This window comes from Dipodomys merriami, unplaced genomic scaffold (genome assembly GCF_024711535.1).
Source record: "Dipodomys merriami isolate MVZ:Mamm:240054 unplaced genomic scaffold, mDipMer1.0.p SCAF_19, whole genome shotgun sequence".
NCBI classification, from domain to species: Eukaryota; Metazoa; Chordata; class Mammalia; order Rodentia; family Heteromyidae; genus Dipodomys; species Dipodomys merriami.
In genome coordinates this window covers 31,498,117-31,518,274 of record NW_027203270.1, presented here as the reverse complement: position 1 = coordinate 31,518,274, position 20,158 = coordinate 31,498,117, and the positions used below count along the sequence as shown (strand labels likewise).

General features: G+C 47.4%; 1 protein-coding gene across 1 annotated transcript; it reads left to right on the top strand.

Moving 5' to 3' along the window:
• The first annotated feature begins 2,621 nt into the window (after nt 1–2,621).
• Tac4 (tachykinin precursor 4) lies at nt 2,622–12,867 on the top strand. The gene is made up of 4 exons (XM_070026871.1): nt 2,622–2,864; nt 7,319–7,412; nt 9,748–9,780; nt 12,509–12,867. Exons 1-4 carry the CDS (start codon nt 2,742–2,744, stop codon nt 12,595–12,597), a joined length of 339 nt encoding a protein of 112 aa, XP_069882972.1. The 5' UTR covers nt 2,622–2,741; the 3' UTR covers nt 12,598–12,867.
• Nucleotides 12,868–20,158: the final 7,291 nt, after the last annotated feature.

The window sequence follows — 20,158 nt, the reverse complement described above, 5'->3', positions numbered from 1 at the left end:
GCCTGGACTTAGAGTGAGCATGTTTATTATGGACCTACTGTGTTCCCAACATTGGCTCTGGCAGCCCCTTCTTAGAAACTCATAGCACAAATCTTTACCACATGGCTGACTAGCAGAGCTGCCCGGAAACCCAGCTGGCCTGTTTGCGAAAAGGAGCCAAGCACTTTTTTCCAAGGCTGCGTGCTATCTTGAACTAAGGCTGTGTAGCTCAGGGATCAGAGAAAGGGCTGGGTTACACGTCCACTCTCCTCTCCAGCAGCTGCCCTTGTGCAGGGTACAGCCTGTACTCTCTCTCTCTCTCGAAGCAGCCCAGGGATAGCCACAGAGATTGAAATGTCAATTAACTCCTGCTGGAGACAGGAGTAGATACAGATTAATTCTAGCAAAGAGGTGAACGAACTTCAAGGATGGGTACAAGTTTGCCATATGGAAAGGAAAGTAGAGGGTGAGGCAAAATGATGAGGGCAGGAAATGGAGGCTTGTGTCAGGAGCAGGGGGTGAAGTGGTTTGGGGTGAGCATGACGGGCACACTGGGAAGGCAGGTACTCCCTGCCCTTGCTCTCCCCCTCAGTGCTGCCATATGCCAAACTAGAGTTGGCTATCTGCCAACCAGAGATCTCCTCACCTGTACTGAGTGAGGCTGTAGAACAGGGACAATGTGTTAGTCATCTTTGGCGAGACAAGTGTCAATAATAGTAATAATTATAGTTAACGGGCATTAAATATTCACCACTACCCACTGTGCTAAGTGCTTCACATGCATTAGTCCATGTCCTCTTCCAACTCTGGAAACAATGTTGTTATCAATTCTGTCTCACCCATGAGGGCTATAAGGGGTTGAGGGGCTAAATAATGTGCCAGATTTCGCCCAGCTATTCCATGATGGGCTAGAAGTGGAATTCAGGTCTCTGACCACAAAGCCCTTTGTTCTGGAGTAGTGGATGGATGACAGACAGATGGATAAGTGGATGGGTAGGCAAAGCATGGACCTACACAGACAAGGACTGAATGCTAAGCTAGGGAATTTAGCACGTATGTCAAGGCTACTGGGAGACATTGGAAGGCTGAAAACAAACAAGACAACATTAGGGATGTAGAGCAATCATTTTGACAACAGTGGAAAGATAGCTTAGGGTCAATGACATTTGAGGTAGGAGGCCATTTCCCTGGGAAATCCCAGTTCTTAATTGTAAGGAGCCTCTTCTCTTTTCTTTTCTTTTTTCTTTTTCTTTTTGGTGGGTCATGGGACTTGAACTGTGGGCTTGGGCACTGTCCCTGAGCTCTTCAGCTCAAGGCAAGCGCTTTACGGCTTGAGCCACAGCGCCACTTCCAGTTTTCTAGTGCTTTATTGGAGATAAGAGTCTCATGGACTTTCCTGCCCAGGCTGGCTTTGAACCGTGAGCCTCAGATCTCAGCCTCCTAAGTAGCTAGGATTACAGACATGAGCCACCAGCGCCAAGCTTTGGAGCCTCTTTTCTTAAAGCAATTCATTCTCTCTCCTCCAGCAAGATCTGTCTCTCTCTCCTTCCCTTCTTTCCTCTTCCCCTACCCACTTCCTTCCTTTCTGTCCATCTCTATGTAGTCTACACTCACCATGAACTTGTAATCTTTCTGCTTCAGCCAAGTACTGGGATTATAGACATGCCCTACCACCTCTGGCTCATGATACATTCGTTTGCTTGTTTTTTGTTTTTGTGCGCTGTTTTTTTTAATGTGTATGGTATGTAGGTGGGGTGTATGCCAGTACCGAGGTTTGAACTTAGGGTCGGGGGGCTGTCCTTTAGCTTTTTCTTTTTCTTTTTTTTTTTTTGCCGGTCATGGGGTCTGAACTTTGGGTCTGGGCGCTGTCCCTCAGCTCTTCAGCTCAAGGCTAGCGCTCTACCACTTGAGCCATAGCGCCACTTCCGGCTTTTTCTGTTTATGTGGTGCTGAGGAATCGAACCCAGAGCCTCATGCTTGCAAGGCATGCACTCTACCGCTGAGCTACCTTCCCAGCCCTCCCTTAGCTTTTTCACTCGAGGCTGGTGTTCTACCACTTGAGCCATAGCTCTACTTCTGATTTTTTTTTTTTTTAATTGGAGATAAGAGTCTCATGGTCTTTCCTGCCCAGGTTAGCTTCAAACTTCAATCCTCAGATCTCAGCCTCTTGAGTAGCTAGGATTGCAGGCATGAGCTACCAGTGCCTTGTTTTCAAGACATATTCTTTAAACACACACACACACACACACACACACACACACACACACACACACACACAGACTATGATTGGGGGTTTGAGGAAAATGAAGTAAAAGAGGAGCTCAGAAAGGGGAAGGGAAGGGAAGAGGTGGAATCCTGGGGAGAGTACAGAAAGAGAAACCACACAGTCCCCTTCCCTTCCCTACTCCCAGGTTGCTCCAGGCCCCACACAGTGTGCCTTTGTACACCTGCCTGGGAGAGAATCCAGGGAAAGGGAGTATTGCATCAGAGTGTTAAGCCCTGGCTGAGATTAGGTGTTGGGGCAGCTGTGGGAGGTCCAGTCCCTCCTCTGGAGCAGCTCCAGGTGTCACTGGCCAGGGAGGGGGTGAGAGCCACAGGATTTGGCTCAGGGCTCAGATAAGCTGAAGGGTTGAAGCAGAAGAACTGAAGGTGTGGACGACAGAGAGCTTCCTACCTACTACCGACTCTCAAGCCACCAAAAGGGAGACAGAACCTGCTGGAGGAGGCATCTTCAGGCAGGCCCCCGATAGAGCCATCTCGCCATGCTGCCCTGCCTCACCCTGGTCTTCCTGATGGTGCTGCCTGTGTGCATCATGGCAAAAGACAGTGGACAGAAACTGATACTCAACACAGAAGCAGAGCCCTTGATAACCGTGACTCTAGAGGTACCTTTGGGAAGAGGGCCGGGGATGACCCGTGGTGGAGGGGCAGAAGATCTCTCCCAGGGCTGCTAGGAGAGCAGGCTGTGTACTGCAAAACCAAGGCAAGTTGGCTGAGTCCCTCTGTGGGAAGGTTCCAGATATGAGTGCCAGATTATCAAAGGTATATGCAGAGAGAGAGAGAGAGAGAGAGAGAGAGAGAGAGAGAGAGAGAGAGAGAGAGAGAGAGAGAGAGAGAGAGAGAGAGAGAGAGAGAGAGAGAGAGAGAGAGAGAGGGAGAGAGAGAGAGAGAGAGAGAGAGAGTAGAAACACTTATTTAACTATGCTATGTTCCTGGTACTGTCCTAAATGCTTTTTAATCATTAACTCATTTTACCTTCATTTCAACCTCATGGCTGTGGTACCATTATTATCCCCATATCAGAGACAAGGAAACTGAGGCACAAAGAAATCAAGAAAGTTGAAGCACAGCTTCAAAAGCACAACTATTACTGGCTGCTGTGGCTCACACCTAGCTACTCAGGCTGAGATCTGAAGATCTCAGTTCAAAGCCAGCCAAAGCAGACAAACCTAGAAAGACTTATTTCCACTTAACCAGTAAAAAACTAGGATTGGAAGTGTGGCTCAAGTGATGGAGTGCTTACCTGGAGCAGGTATGAGTCCCTGAGTTCAAACACCAGTACTATCAAACACACATACACAGACACAGACACACAGATACATACACATCTTGTCCAAGCTCTGATTCTGTGTATCTATACATTAGAGATTTTCCAGAGTTTCCTATGGGGGCTTTAACTCGGAGCAAGATCACTATTGCTTATCACATATAGAAAGGCTTATCTCCTGACAAACACTGGTTTGGGAGTGGTCTCTGCTATGGAATCCGTGAGTGCAAGTCATCAGGGAGACCCCACCCTGATATCTGATGTATCTGACCACTGGCACGAAGACCTTGACCTTGGAGCTTTCTTTACAGGAAGAACCATGGACGGCCGTTCCTGGTGGGTTTCTAGTATGGACATGTCAGTGGGGAGAAGGCAGTAGGGCCTGGGAGATCCAGGTTCAAGCCTTTCCACCAACTCCTGCTGCTCTCTAGGCCTCTGTTTCCTTACCTGCAACATTCAGGGAGAGAAAAGATGATCCCAAAGCTCTTTCTGGAGCTGTAAGCTAGCAGTCAATGCCAAATATCTGAGTATCTGGCTGAGCTTTGAGAAGCTCTGCTGGCTGATGTGATGAGGAGCTTGATGTAGCCATTTGGGAAGTGGCATCAACAGCCAGTAGCTCATCCTGCAGTGGGCAACAACAATCCTTTCTCCTTTTACTCTCCTTCAGCTTCTCTCTGCATCCCAAGACTTGTGGTTTGGAAGGCAGGAGGGGAGGCTAGGTTAGCAGATGGGTAGAACTTACACTGTGACTAATGCTATGTATTACTACAAAGGTGGTGGAAGAAGAGAGACACTTTCAGGGTGATCTGATCACTTCCAGGGTTCCCATCTGCAGTCATCCTGGGCTTTGGGGGTTTGGCTGGGGCTTTGGGATATGGAGAGCTTGGATGGGGGCAGGAATCCTTGCCAAGTGAAAGGGAGCAGACACGTTCTACTCCTGCCTACCCCCCACCTCCCACCCCTGCAAAAAGCTGGTGGGTGAGAAAAGGGTCAGTCCTATTTTAATTCATAAAGGGCCATTCTCTCTAACTTGCATTTGAAGGCTGCCTCTTACCAAGGCAAAGTGGTTTTCATGAGCTTTTCAGAAATGGGTCTAAATCTCCAAAGAGACCTTTCTGGTTTCTGGCCAGGCTGGGAGACTCCAGCCAGAGACAGCCATTGACATCCCTGGGAGGAGACAAATTAGAAGTGACTGAATTAGTCCAAGGCTTAGAGAACAATGCACTCCTGAAAGTTGGGATGAGACGACTGATAAAAAGCACATGGGTCATCACTGTGGGTCTCAGGGGCCTAGCACTGTCACTGAGGAAACATAAAGAGAGTCCCTGATGCATCCTAGCCTTGGGCTGGAACTTGCATGTCTCCAGAGCTGTTCACCTGTCTTCAGCCTTGCTGGAAAAGGAGACCAACCCCATTTCCATCCCTTTCCCCACCCCCATCACCAGACTGCCCTAGACTTTCTCTTCAGTGTCCCAAGACACTGTGAGAGAGCTTTGGCCAAGACCACAGAGCTAATGGAGGAGTGGGAACTTAAATCCACTGCCCTTAGGTCAGGATGTTTAACCTTAACTCAAGGATTAAAAAGTCCTTGTCCAGGGGCTGGGAAGGTGGCTCAGTGGTAGAGGGCTTGCCTTGCAATGCATGAGGCCCTGGGTTCGATTCCTCAGCACCACATAAGCACAAAAAGCCAGAAGTGGGGCTGGGAAGGTGGCTCAGTGGTAGAGTGCTTGCCTTGCATGCATGAGGTCCTGGGTTCAATTCCTCAGCACCACATAAGCAGAAAAAGCCGGAAGTGGGGCTGGGAAGGTGGCTCAGTGGTAGAGTGCTTGCCTTGCATGCATGAGGTCCTGGGTTCAATTCCTCAGCACCACATAAGCAGAAAAAGCCGGGAGTGGCACTGTGGCTCAAGTGGTAGAGCACTAACCTTGAGCTGAAGAGCTGAGGGACAGCACCCAGACCCAGAGTTCAGGCACACAACTGGCAAAAAAAAAAAAAAAAAAAAAGCCGGAAGTGGCGCTGTGGCTCAAGTGGTAGAGTGCTAGCCTTGAGCTTAAGAGCTCAGGGACAGCACCCAGCGTTCAGGCCCCATGACCAACAAAAAAATAATCTCTGTCCAAAGCAAGAGCTCTACCCCATACCACAGCCATGATTTTCCTGAGAGACCAGACTCTAGGGACAAGAACCTGGGGAACACAGGAGGAGCCAGAATTAGAGTGGGGGGCAGGAAGGGGAAACCCCTTTGAATTCAGTGGTGATCACCCCTCATTGTCTGTGTTGGAAACATTTCCTAAGGTGAATCACATGGGCTCCGGGGTAGATTTTTTTTTTGGGGGGGGGGTCAGTTGTGAACTCAAGGCCTGGGTGTGGGCTGATAGGGTAAATTAGACTTTGCCAGAGAACCATGCAGACATCCAGGTACAGAGAACAAAGAAAGGTTTTTTGTCTGGAAAGGGGCGGGCAAGACTCCTTCTCACAAGGGAGAAGTGAGAAGAAGCACTGACTATTGTCTGAAGTGAGCTACATAACTAGGAGGCTTAGGAGGGGCTAGAATGGGCTAGGAGGTGGAAACCCTGGGGTGGACATGTGGGCCAGGGGCTTCATCATGGTGGACTAGGATTTCTGGCTGCTGTCCAAATAGTAGATAAGGGTCCTACAACTTCCCAGACCTGAAAGTCACTCTAAGGGGCTCCTGTTGCCTTATATGGTGGTAGCTGCCCCAGAGAATTGCCATCCCAAAGTAGAGGGGGTTGGAGGCTGATTATTTACTGCTTTTACTACATGGGCCTAGTGTTGCCTAGGAAAGGGGAAGGAGTGGACTCAGCTCTGAGAAGGGAACTCATTTTGCTAACACTGTCCCTGAGCTCTTCTCTTTTTTTGGTCTGATCGTGGGGCCTGAACTCTGGGCCTGGGCATTGTCCCTCGGCTCTTCGCCTCAAGGCTAGCGCTCTACCACTTGAGCCACAGCACCACTTCCGGCTTTTTTTTCTGCTTATGTGGTGCTGAGGAATGGAACCCAGGGCCTCATGCATGCAAGGCAAGCGCTCTACCACTGAGCCACCTTCCCAGCCCCCTGAGCTCTTCTTGAGGCTAACACTCTACCACTTTTAGCCACAGCACCACTTCCAGTTTTCTGGTAGTTCATTGGAGATAGTCTCACGGACTTTCCTGACTATCTGGCTTTAACTGTGATCCTCAGATCTCAGCTTCCTGAGTAGCTAGGATTACAGGCGTGAGCCACTGACTCCCTGCTGAGGCAGACCTTTGAATCCTGATCCAGCTACTCGTGTGAACTTGGACAAATAAACCATCTCACTCTGTTTCCACGTTTGGAAAATAGATAGAGATCCTTGTCTCTCTTCCTGATCGTGGTTGTGGACATGGAAAGAGTAAGATTATAACCATAGTGCCCAAGAGCTCAGCCTTTGGTCCAGAGGCCCTGGGTTCAAGTTCTGGCTGTATCTCTCACTGCTTAGCTGGATGACTTGGGACATGTTCATCTCTCTATATTTCTATCTGTCAAATGGTGACAGTAATTGTATTGGGTTTTATTTTCATAGGGTTTTAGTAAGGATCAAGTGAGTTACTATAGTAAAGTACACAGAACAGTGTCAAGACTATAGGAGATAAAATGTTAGCTAATAACTATGCATAATATGGTGTGAAATAGAAAAAAAGAGTGCCCAGTGCCGGCACAGAGCAATGTCCAATGACTGTGAGCTACTGTTGAGATGATTATTGCTCAGTCCCCTGGCAGCCTCCCTCTATTCTAACACTAACTCTTTGCTTCTTTAGGGAGGTGCTGGTCCTAGCATTCAACTCCAGCTGCAGAAGGCAAAGAGAAGCAAGAACAGACAGTTCTTTGGGCTCATGGGAAAGAGAGTGAAAGGTGAGTGAGGAAGGCAGCAGGAGCTGCAACACTAAGCAGAGCATCTAGATTGATGCCCAAGAGCTGAGAGCAGTTACTCCAAACCAGTAGAGGTCGCTCTCAACACCATCTAACCAAGATGCATTAACAATGACAACAGAGGCCTTTTGTAGGCATCTGAGGAGCTGGGTAGAGCCAATGCTTTGCATCTTGATTGGTGACCTTGTCTACTGTACCTGGGTGATTTGGGTGAGTGAAGCTAGAAGTCCCAGTGTAGATGTGAGCAAAGCCATAAGCAAAGCTTTCTAGTTGGTTCTGTGCAGCCCAACCAGAATGTTATTAAAATTCTGTGTTTCCATTTTCAATGAGGTAGTCCTGTCCTGGGAGGACAGGGAGGAAACAGGCTAAGTAGAAAATAGTTTTCTCAGCCGGGCGCTGGTGGCTCACGCCTGTAATCCTAGCTACTCAGGAGGCTGAGATCTGAGGATCGCGGTTCAAAGCCAGCCCGGGCAGGAGAGACCGTGAGACTCCTATCTCAAATAAACCACCAGAAAACTGGAAGTGGCGCTGTAGCTCAAGTGGTAGAGCGCTCGCCTTGAGCTGAAGAGCTGAAGGACAGCGCCCAGGCCCAGAGTTCAAGCCCCACGACCGACAAAAAAAAAAAAAAAAAAGAAAAAGAAAATAGTTTTCTCTTTGTTGCCTGTCTTGGGGTTTGAACTCAGGGCCTGGGTTCAAGATCCACAGCTTCACTTCTAACTTTTTGGTGGTTAATTGAAGATCAGACTGTCATAGACTTTCCTGCCCAGGCTGGCTTTGAACTACAATCCTCAGGACTGGGCCTCCTGGGTAGCAAAGATTATAGCACCTGGCTAACTTTTTTTTTTTTTTGGCCATGGGGCTTGAATTCAGGGCCTGCGCACCATCCTTGAACTCTTTTGCTCTATGTTAGTTAGCACTCTACCACTTTGAGCCATAGCTCCACTTCTGATTTTCTGGTGGTTAACTGGAGATAAGAGTCTCACATGCCAGGCGCTGGTGGCCCACGCCTGTAATCCTAGCTACTCAGGAGACTGAGATTATGAGGATCCTACTTCAAAGCCCGGGCAGGAAAGGCTGTGAAACACTTATCCCCGGAAGTGGCGATGTGGCTTAAGCACTAGCCTTGAGCCGAAGAGCTGAGGGACAGCACTCAGGCCCAGAGTTCAAGCCCCATGACTAAAAAAAAAAAAAAGAGGCTCACAGATTTTCTGCCCAGGCTGGCTTTGAACCACAATCTTCAGATCTCAGCCTCCTGAGAGGATTACAGGTGTGAACCGAACCACTGGTGCCAGGCTAACATTTTATTTTCTTAGGTGACTAAGCTCAGTGTTGGTGAGGGGTGAGGAACCTGCAGTTATTCATAGTCCATTTGGAGGACACCTTAGCCACATCCATTGAAGTCAGAAACACACATTCCTTTGATTAATAGTCTCAAGTCAGGAAGTCTAGTCTGTCAAGTAGATATGATATTGTAATAGCTAGGATTACAAGCATGAGCCACTGACAGTGGCCACTGGCCATTGCGTGCCTATATTCCTAGCTACTCAGGAGGCTGAGATCTAAGGATCTTGGCTCAAAGCTAGCCTGGGCAGGGAAGTCCACATCTCTGGTTAATTACAAAGAGCCATAGAGTCATAAATGGAGGTGTTGGTCAAGTAGTAGAATGTTAGCCTTGAGCAAAAAAGCTAACAGAGAGTGCCCAGGCCCTGAGTTCAAGCCCTGGTACCATCACAGATAAATGAAGAATAATGAAATACTAAGCATGCATTTAAGGGCTGTTTAATAAAATGTGCATATACATTTAGAGAAAACAAACTTGTAACTAAACATTTTTGGTCTTTTTTTTTCTTTTTCTTTTTGTTGGTTGTGGAGCTTGAACTCAGGGGGCTGAGTGCTGTTCCTGAGCTCTTTGCTGAAGGCTAGTGCTCTACCTCTTGGAGTGGTAGAGCGCTAGCCTTTTGGTCTTTGTTTTTTCTTCCAAAAATGAGTTTGGGACTGAGTCATTGCACAGTTTCTTACAAAGCCAACAACCCATTCAGAGTGGTAGACAAGAAAAGATTTCTTGAGCAAGACAGATGCTCATACCTGCTCAGATCTCCACAGCAACATCCCTGCCTAGCAGGGACTGAGGCAGCAATAGCTTAAGTGCTTTCCCAAAGAACCCCAGTGCTCCCTCCTGGCTCCTATTGAGCACATCCCCAACGCCACCCAAGGACAACAGAGAATGACCAGAGGTCCTATGAAAACCCCACCCCCACCTCACCAAGCCCCCGGTGGAAGTGGTGACATTCTCATTTCTTCTCTCTCCTTCTCCTAGGAATACCCTCGATCCAGCCAGAGGGAAGAACAGGTGAGTGTCACCAGGCCCCCCTGGGGAGGGTATGGCTTATCCCAGCTACTAACAAACCAGGCAGGTGGCTAGGGACACAGCTGGCTGGCATTACTGGGCTAGATGAAGGGTAGGGTAAGAGAGGCTTGACCATACATACCCTGGTTTTTCTGATTGTTTCCTTAGAGGATGGACTATGCATGCCTAGCATGTGCCTGTAATGGAAAGAGGAGGCAAGGCTGAAGCTAGTTCTGAAGTTTCAAAATTACCTTGAGTTGAGCTGGGAAGGTGGCTCAGTGGTAGAGCGCTTGCCTCGCATGCATGAGGTCCTGGGTTCGATTCCTCAGCACCATATATGTAGAAGAAAAAAAAAGCTGGAAGTGGTGCTGTCGAACAAGTGGTAGAGTGCTAGCCTTGCACTAAAGAGCTGAGGGACAGCACCCAGGTCCCATGACAAAAAAAAAGTTATAGAGTGCTAGCTTTGAGTGAAAAAGCTCAGGGACAGCACTCAGGTCCTGAGGTCAAGCCTAAGGAAAGAAGGAAGGAAGGATGGAAGGAAGGAGGGAGGGAGAGAAGGAAGGAAGGAAGGAGGGAGGGAGGGAGGGAGGGAAAGAAGGAAGGAAAGAAGGAAGGAAGGAAGGAGAGAAAGAACCCATGCCTAATGTGTCCTCATTTTTCATGACCCTTGTGTGCTAAGGATCAAGCACTGCCTCTCATGCCCTTTACCCTAACTGACTTCATCTTGACCTTACCTCTAATAGCTCTCCTCCCTGCCCTGCCTGCACAGACATCATCTCCATGGCCTGGGCACAATGCTCTCGCTAGCACACTGTACAACACGGTCCTGCTGGCTCACACAGCTGCTGTCCCAAGCCTGGAAACTTCCCATGGATAGACACCAGGTCTATCCCAAAAACTCAGGGCAGTTTTTCTGTCCATAAGAAACACCACTAGATGTTTGTGGAAGGAAAAAGAGATGAGAATGGAGGAGGAATGAACAAGTCTATGAATGAATGGACCAATCCAAGGTGTTTCCACAACTCTGAGGACAATTGAAAAAGTATCTCTATATGCCAGGCCCCAGGTTGGCCTTGCCTTTCCATGCTTTCCAAGATAGCCCCCCCTTTGCTGCCTTTCTGTTGTCTACCTTTTCTCTCTTACTGGAGTATATTTGGGATAAATGGTTCAGGGCCTTCTGTGTGGGACAGGACCATCCATAGAAGGTGGGCAAGAGCCTCTAGTGGGCAGCAAGGGCATCATGGGAAAGCAACTAGATGCTCTGCTGCCATCAGACAGAAGAGACTCCCACGCAACATCAAAGGGAAGTGCCCATAGGAGGAGGTAGTGGGTGGGTCCCTGCTGATCTAAAGCTGCACCTTGCCCATGTCTACTGCACAGGGCACCTGTTCCCCACACCTCAGAGCCAGCTGATCCAGAGGACAATGAGGTTTCCAGACCTTGAAATATTCTCTTATTCCCTCACTGTGTATAAAATCCTAGACAAGATCCTTAGATGGTCAACCTCTGAGTCTTAAGAGATTCTCTGCCTTCTACGATTATCTTTAAGTGTGCATGCCTCTGGGATAAGTGATAGTCTAAGAAGTTACCAGTTAATGCCCCCAGACAGGGCTGCATCCCCATGGTTCCCAAGGTTCGGCATCAATTTAAATGAACCAGGCTCAGGATTAGTGAGAGGATGCAAGGAGGAGGGCAGCAGGTATGCCAGTGGTCTGACCCTAGTCAAGCTGCCTTCCAGACTACCTTCCTTCCTGTCTAACCTCTTCTCCCTAGAACTTCTGCTAATTCCAATACTGGTATTGCCAAGAAAGATGGGAACAGACTAATTTTCTCAAAGTTATTTTGAGTCATTTCTTTCAAAAGGCCCTGGAAGTCACCTATTATCAAGTACACACACATGCTCCTCCAGTCATGGTGTAAATAGAAAGCTTTTTAATTTTTAAAATTTTTATGCATTGAACTCAGGAGCCTGGGTGTTATTCCTTGGCTTTTTCACTTAAGTGCTCTACCACCTGAGCTCCAGCTCTCTCTCTCTCTCTCTCTATCAGTCATAAGGTTTGAACACTGTTGGGCACTGTCCCTGAGCTCTTTTGCTTGAGGCTACCACTTTGAACCACAGTTCCACTTTCTGTTTTTGAGTAGTTAATTGGAGATAAGAGTCTCACAGGGTCTGTTCTGCTGGGGTTGGCTTTGAACCATGATCCTCAGATCTCAGCCTCCTGAGTAGCTAGGATTCAGGTGTGAGCCACTAGCACCCAACACAGCTATTTTTTTTTCTAGTTAATTGGAGTCTCGTGGACCTTCCTGCTCTGGTTTTGAACCCCATTCCCAGATCTCAGCTCCCTGAGTCGCTAGGATCATAAGTGTGAGCCAAGAGCACTGAGTACTTTGCAGCTTTTGGATCAATTTGTTCAAAGCTGCCCACAGAGCAGGACTGAAAGCTAAAGCTCCAGTCTACTGGACTAAAGTACCTCCCATGTCTCCAGAGGGTATTGGGGACTGTGGAATTCCACTCCCCTTTTGCAGAAAGGACTACAGGGTGGGCTTTGTCCCTGCTATGGAGACACTTATGACTGAATAATTGACGATCTAGCAGATGAACCTATAATTCCATCACTCTAGATGCGTACAGCCAGGAGAAACAGGAGAGGGGACATGTGGGAAGGCCTCTGGAAATCAGAGAGGCAGATAAGACTTCTTAACCACCAGTCACATAAAGAACTCTCCCTAGGTGCAGAGGACAGCCAGGGTTCAGAGAGTCCCAGAGAAGGCTTCCCAGAGGAGGCTGCACACCCTCGCTTCACTGGATGTCACAGCTGATCAGCTGCAGGCCAACTCCATCTTCCATGTGTCTCCTGTCCTCAACCCAAGCATCAGATGTCAGGCCTGTACTGGAGAAATTCAATGCCTTTCTTCTAGGACTCAGCCAGTGTCAAACACTTACGGTGCACAAATACATTGTTAGCCTGTGGGCAGCTAGAGTGAGACTGCCCTGCCTTGCACTGAGGCTCCAGCTCAGTGTGCTACCAAGATGAGCCTCATATACTCTGTAACCCATCCCCAGCACCCAGTATGGGGCTCAATAAATGAATGACCAGTGATTGGCTTCCTTTGTTATGCAAGGTGGAAGGTGGGATATCAATCCAAAGGGCCTTTTTCAAAGTTGCAAAGAGAAAGACTACAAGCCTGGGTCTGTCCTTGGGTAGGTAAAGAGTTTAAAATATAGGTAAAGATGACAGGCAGAAGACAGGCACCAGTGGCTCACGCCTGTATTCCTAGCTACGCAGGAGGTTGAGATCTGAGTATCATGGTTCAAAGACAACTTGGGCAGGAAAGTCCAATAAACCACCAGAAAACTGGAAGTGGTGCTGTGGCTCAAGTGGTAGAGCGCTAACCTTGAGCTAAAGAGCTGAGGGACAGTGCCCAGGCCCCGAGCTCAAGGTTAGAAATTGTCATAAACTGTCACAGAAGCACTGATGCTCTTTAAGAGAGCCAAGATGGTTTTTCTCTTTCTGCTTTCACTCCTGAGATCTCAGCCTTTTGAATAGCTAGGATTACAAGCATGAGCCACCAACATCCAGCCCCATCGTGGCCTTTTTAAACTTTTTTGGTGCCAGTCCTGGACACTGTCCTTGAGCATTTTTGCTTTACCACCAGAATCACAACTCCACTTCTGGCTTTTTTCTTTTCTTTTCTTTCTTTCTTTCTTTCTTTCTTTTTTTTTTTTTGATGGTTAATTGGAGGTAAAAGTCTCATGGACTTTCCTGCCCATGCTGGCTTCAAACCACAAGTCTCAGATATCTGACTCCAGAGTAGCTAGGATTACAGGTATGAGCCATCAGTGTCTGACTCCACCATGATCTTTTTTTTTTTTTTTGGGGGGGGGGGTGTCTGGTCGTGGAGCCTGAACTCTGGGCCTGGGTGCTGTCCCTCAGCTCTTCGGCTCAAGGCTAGTGCTCTACCACTTGAGCCACAGGGCCACTTCCAGCTTTTTTTCTTTTTGTTTATGTGGTACTGAGGAATCGAACCCAGGGCCTCAGGCATGCAAGGCAAGCGCTCTTACCACTGAGCCACCTTCCCAGCCCCTCCACCATGATCTTTTAAAGTGGGCAATTGGATCCCATCTATCCCTTGTTAGCCAATCCAATGCAGTCCTTGGATAAGCAAGAAGGACATATATTTTTATTTTTTGCCAGTTTTGGGCCTTGAATTCAGGGCCTGGGTCCTGTCCTTGAGCCTCTCTGTGTTCAAGGCTAGCGCTCTACCACTTGAGCCACAAACTTACTTCTGGCTTTTTCTGTGTATATGGCACTGAAGTATCGAACCCAGGGCTTCATGCATGCTAGGCAAGCACTGTACCACTAAGCTACATCCCCAGCCCAGGATATACTTTTTAACTTTTTGTTTTTGTTTGGTCTTTTTTTTTTTTTTTTTTTTTGGTACTGGGGAGCAAACCTAGGACAGTGCACTTGCTAGGCAAACACTTTGCCAGTGAGCTACATCCCAGCTCAGGAAGGATATTCTTCTTGAAGCTTCCAAGGCACTGTGCTCCCCTCAATCCTCATGACTACTACTGAGTTCTTAACCTCACAACAATATTCCCTGCTGTGTGGTTTGCAAATATGATCTTCCATCTGGACATTGCCATACCCCTCCACTCTAGCCCTTGCTAACAACTTTCAGTCCCATCTTTTTTTTTTTTTTTTTTGTCAATTGTGGGGGCTGAACTCTGGGCCTGGGCGCTGTCCCTCAGCTCTTTAGCTCAAGGCTAGCACCCTGCCACTTGAGCCACAGCACCACTTCTGGCTTTTTTCTGCTTATGTGGTGCTGAGGAATCGAACCCAGGGCCTCATACATGCGAGGCAAGCACTCTACCACTGAGCCAACTTCCCAGCCCTCAAAGTCCTTTAAAAGACAGTTTATTGTTTGTTTTTGGGTCCGGTCATGGGGCCTGAACTCTGGGCTGGGCGCTGTCCCTCAACTCTTCAGCTCAAGGCTAGTGCTCTACCACTTGAGCCATAGAACCACTTCCGGCTTTTTTCTTTTTGCTTATGTGGTGCTGAGGAATTGAACCCAGGGCCTCATGCATGCAAGGCAAGCGCTCTACCACTGAGCCACCTTCCCAGCCCCTAAAAGACAGTTTAGAACCAGGAATGGTGCCATATACCTGCACTCAGAAGGCTGAACTCCCAGGAGTTGATACCAGCCTACCTACCTGAGGCCATGAACCTGATTGAAGTTCCCTATTTCCAGGTTCAATTAACTCCTTCCTATTCTTTCACAATACTTGTCCATATTTGTCCCTTTCTTTCTTTTGGTCAGTCGTGGGACTCGAACTCTGGGCCTGGGCGCTGTCCCTCAGCTCTTCAGCTCAAGGTGAGTGCTCTACCACTTGAGCCACAGTGCCATTTCCAGTTTTCTGGTGGTTAATTAGAGGTAAGTCTCACAGACTTTTCTGCTTGGGCTGGCAGATCCTCAGATCTCAGCCTCCTGAGCAGCGAGGATTACAGATGTGAGCCACTGGTGCCCGGCACTTGTCTCCCCCCCCACTTTTTTTTTTGGTCATGGGGTTTGAACTCTGTGCTTGAGCGCTGTCCCTCAGCCCTTCAGCTCAAAGTGAGCTACCTCTTAAGCCACAGTGCCATTTCTGGTTCTCAAAGCTCTACTTGGAGATAAGTGTCTCATGGACTTTTCTTCCCAGGCTGGCTTTGAACTGTGATCCTCAGATCTCAGCCTCCTGAGTAACTATTATAGGTGTGAGCCACCAGCACCCTTTCTTTTCTTTCTTTTTTTTTTTTTTGTTGGTCGTAGGGCTTGAACTCTGGGCTTGGGCGCTGTCCCTGCGCTCTTCAGCTCAAGGGGAGCCCTCTCCCGCATGAGCCACAGGGCCACTTCCGGTTTTCTAGTGGATTTTATTGGAGATAAGAGTCTCACAGACTTTCCTGCCCTGGCTGGCTTTGAACCTTGATCCTCAGATCTCAGCCTCCTGAGTAGCTAGGAATACAGGTGTGCCATAGCTTTTGTCCCTTTCTTACAGTGCATTAACCACAATTCAAATATGTATTGTCTAAATGTGCTGGCACGTGTCGGAAACCCCAGCAAAGTGACAGGCATAGGTGGGATCACTGTCTGAGGCTGCCCTGAGCAAGATGCACAAGATCCTACCTAAGAAACACCTAGAGAGCAAGAAAGGTCTGGAGGTATGATTCATGTGGTATAGCACCTGCATAGTTCAAATTCAAAGCTCCAGATTGCTCCAGATTACTTGTTTCCCAGGGCTTAATGAAACTCATATTTGTTAACTGACTGATTCTCAGATAATACACAAGCTAATCAATCCTTGCAACTTCCATCATTCTCAGAGGCCTTTCAGAAACTGGGCATGGTGGTGCAGGCCTGTGTCCCAGCTGTGATGGGAGGAGCACCCATTCATGGCTGTGCTTCCAAGGGTTCACTGTGGTCACCCAGCCAGCAAAGGGATTTAGACTTTAGTCTCACATTTGAAATCTGGGAGGTTCAAAGCCATATAGGAGAGGGAAGAGCAGGGATTTGGTGCAGGATGGTTTGACTACACATTCCCACTCCTGGCACTTGCAAGTATCAGAAAGAATCACAAGGGCCTCAAATGAATTCCTTCTTAGCTGGGCTTATCTGGGTAGCACATTTCCAAAGACCCAACCCCCAAGAGGATCCTTCCAGATCACCTTAGGAAATGTGACATTCTCTCTCTTAGAAAAACCCAATGGCAGAAGTGGCGCTGTGGCTCAAGTGGTAGAGCGCTCGCCTTGAGCTGAAGAGCTGAGGGACAGCACTCAGGCCCAGAGTTCAAGCCCCATGACCGACAAAATAAAAATAAAAAAATAAAATAATAAACAGAAAACCCCAATGGCCACCAGCCTACCAAAGGTTTTTTTTTGTTTTTTGTTTTTGGTCCGGTCGTGGGGCCTGAGCTCTGAGCCTGGGCGCTGTCCCTCAGCTCTTCAGCTCAAGGCTAGCGCTCTACCACTTGAGCCACAGCGCCACTTCCGGCTTTTTTCTTTTTGCTTATGTGGTGCTGAGGAATCGAACCTAGGGCCTCAGGCATGCAAGGCAAGCGCTCTACCACTGAGCCACCTTCCCAGCCCCCTACCAAAGGTTTTGAGAAGCTTGGAAGAAACAATGATATTTAACTTTTATTTTGTCGGTCATTGGTCTTGAACTCTGGGTCTGCGTGCTGTCCCTCAGCTCTTCAGCTGAAGGCAAGCGCTCTACCACTTGAGCCACAGTGTCACTTCTCGTTTTCTGGTGGTTAACTGGAGATATAAGTCTCAGGGACTTTCCTGCCCCAGCTGGCTTTGAACTGTGATCCTCAGATCTCAGCCTCCTGAGTAGTTAGGATTATAGGTGTAAGCACCAGAGCCCAGCTTTTAACTTTTATTTAATTCAGTGTTTTCCAAATTTATTTGACCATCGTACCCTTTTGCTCATACTTTTGTAGTTAATGGAACATTTGGAGAATGCTGAAATGGATGCTTTCCCAGTAAATACGGAGAAGACTGACACAACTGTACACTTGAGGGCATGTGTAAGGGGCTGATGAAAGCTATGTGGGCTGAGTCAGCTTAAGGAATGACTCAGAGGCCAGCACAAACAAGAATGTAACCCAATGCGCAATGTAAAGCCACATGAATTCTTGAGCAGGGAAGCGATGGCACGTCTTGATGGTAGGACATTGTTAGTTTTTCCTAATCCACTTTCAGTGCCAGCTAAGAATTTTGAAGTCAAGCAAAGGCCTTATTTTTGCAGCTGTGATGTCCTAAAGGGACTGCACAAGGAGGCAAGCCTGCTCAAGCAGTTAATGGAAACTACAGGGCCTTCCCTAGTTCCACAGGTCTCCCTGTCTCACTCATTTCTATGTATTAAATAACATAAAAACATACCTTAAACCTTCCAAGTAGCTTAAGGTTGGGTGCTGGTGGTTCATACCTATAATCCTAGCTACTCAAGAAAACTGAGATCTGAGGATACAGCTTCGAAGCCAGTCTGGGCAGAAAAGTCTGAAAACTCTTACCTCCAATGAACAACAGGAAAACTGGAAGTAGAGCAGTGATTCAAAGTGGTAGAGCAGTAGCCTTGAGCAAAAGAACTCAGGCACAGTACCCAGGTCCTGAGTTCAAGTCCCAGGACTAACCAAAACAAAAAGCAAAACAAAAATCCTTCAAGAATCTCAAGTAAAACCCAAGAGTTTCTGAAGATCCAGTTGGAGCACCTGGTTCTACTCATACCTGGATTGAGAGTTAGCCTGGGAGTTAGCCCAAGCTTCTGGTGTAGAAACATGTCAGCTTGTTTCCAAGTAATATGGAAGTTGCCAGAATGATCACTTCATAAAAAGGAAAAGAGGACCCCTTACTAGAAGCAGCAGCACCCATCTAAGAACAGGATATCAACCATACCTCTATAGCAGAGTGTCAGATAACTTTGGAATGCAGCAAATATGAAGTAGGTTTTCAGAAAAGCATACTCAAGAATTAACACTGATTTGGGCTGGGAAGGTGGTTCAGTGGTAGAGTGTTTGCTTTGCATGCATGAGGCCCCAGGTTCAATTCCTCAGAACCACATAAACAGAAAAAGCCGGAGGTGGCGCTGTGGCTCAAGTGGTAGAGCGCTTGCCTTGAGCTAAAGAGCTGAGGGACAGTGCCTGGCCTAGAGTTCAAGCCCCACAACGGACAAAAAAAAAAAAAAAAAGACATGAATAAAGTTAGGTGCAGTGGCTTGGTCCTGTCATCACCGCTATAAAGGGAAGCATAAATGTGAGGATCATTGTCAGGTTACACTCCCCTCCACCCCATAATGGTGAGACCCTATTTAAATAGTACTGAAAGCAAAAAAAAAGAAAAAGAAAAAAGAAAGACTGATTTGACAAGGATGAAGGTTTCTATCTCACTAGAACACTGGGAAGAAGACTTGGCGCCAACCTGAGGAACAGCACAAGTAAACAAACTCTCAAGCCCTTAAATGGTGGCAGCATGACTTGCATTGCAATGTATTACACAAGAAGGAAGAGACAAACTGATGTTTTGATCCCAGGGGCATTTTTTACCTCTGGGCAATCCCATTTCCTGCTTAGTGACATTCATTGGCATCGCTGAAGACACCACAAGGGAAGTGAGTAATTACACTGCCCCCATCAGCAGGAAACGGTCTGGAAGAAGCAGTCATACACAAGTTTGTGGCCAAAAGTGCCAGAATAAAACCAGTTAAGATCCAAATCTAGAGTTCCTAGCACACATCACATGCTTTTAGCAGAGGTATTCCAATTTATTTATTGCCAGTCCTGGGGACTGAACTCAGGGCCTGGGCACTGTCCCTGAGCTTCTTTTTGCTCAAGGCTAGCACTTTACCACTTTAAGACACAGCACCATTTCCAGATTTTTGTTTATTGGTACTGAGGAATTGAACCCAGGGCTTCATGCATGCTAGGCAAGCATTCTACCACTAAGCCATGTTCCCAACCTGGCAACTGCTTTTAAAAGGAAAAAAGCCAGGTAGGTCTAGAACTACCCTTGAAAATGATCTATACATCTAAATACTGATTTTTCTTATGTTCTAGAAGGAATGTGTCCGTCCAACCAGAAAGCTGTGGTTTGTGTACATTGATTTTAGATGCTAGACCCAACCTTGATCTGGGTCAACCAACTTGCCCATGTCCTTGGTGGATAACTCCTTTCTGGATTATTCCTAACCCAGCCATGCAACCTGTTGAAAAAGGGAATAAAAGCTAAAACACAAGTCAAAGCATCATTTTGACATTTACAGGGGACTGTATTGCTAAAAATTACTCCGAATGATTCACCATTCCCATGTGAGACATGGAAAAGCAACAGAGGGCATCAGGTGACCAGCTCTCATGACAGCAAAGTGTGGGAGTTGGCTGCAGAGAAGCAAGGCTTGTCTGTTGCTGTGACTCAGCAGTGAGATTTCATGAGCCTCAACTCTTTCTCATCTGAAAAAGGCTCTCCCTCCAGTATTGGGAAAACTGAAGGGAACTATGTATGCAAAGGAGTAGTTTGTTCCTAAATCAGAAGCAGTACTAGAGTGAGGTACATCTTGTTTCCTTGTTTCAAACTGTAGTCCCCAACTTGTTGCTTCTTGAGATCAACTAAAACCAACTCATCTCAAAGTCTTCAACTTCATTAATATTCTTCACAATAAAAGCATCTAGAAACATGGCTACTTGTAAAGAGATCTATCTTAACTAGAAGGGATGACTCCTCATCAAGGAATCAAAAAGCGGAGGAAGCCAGTGGTAGCAAGGAGGCATTGTATCAAGTGAGTCAGAGTAGAATGAGTATTCTGTCTTCACTGTTTATGCATCATCTTGAGCTCCTTCTGAGAAACCCTG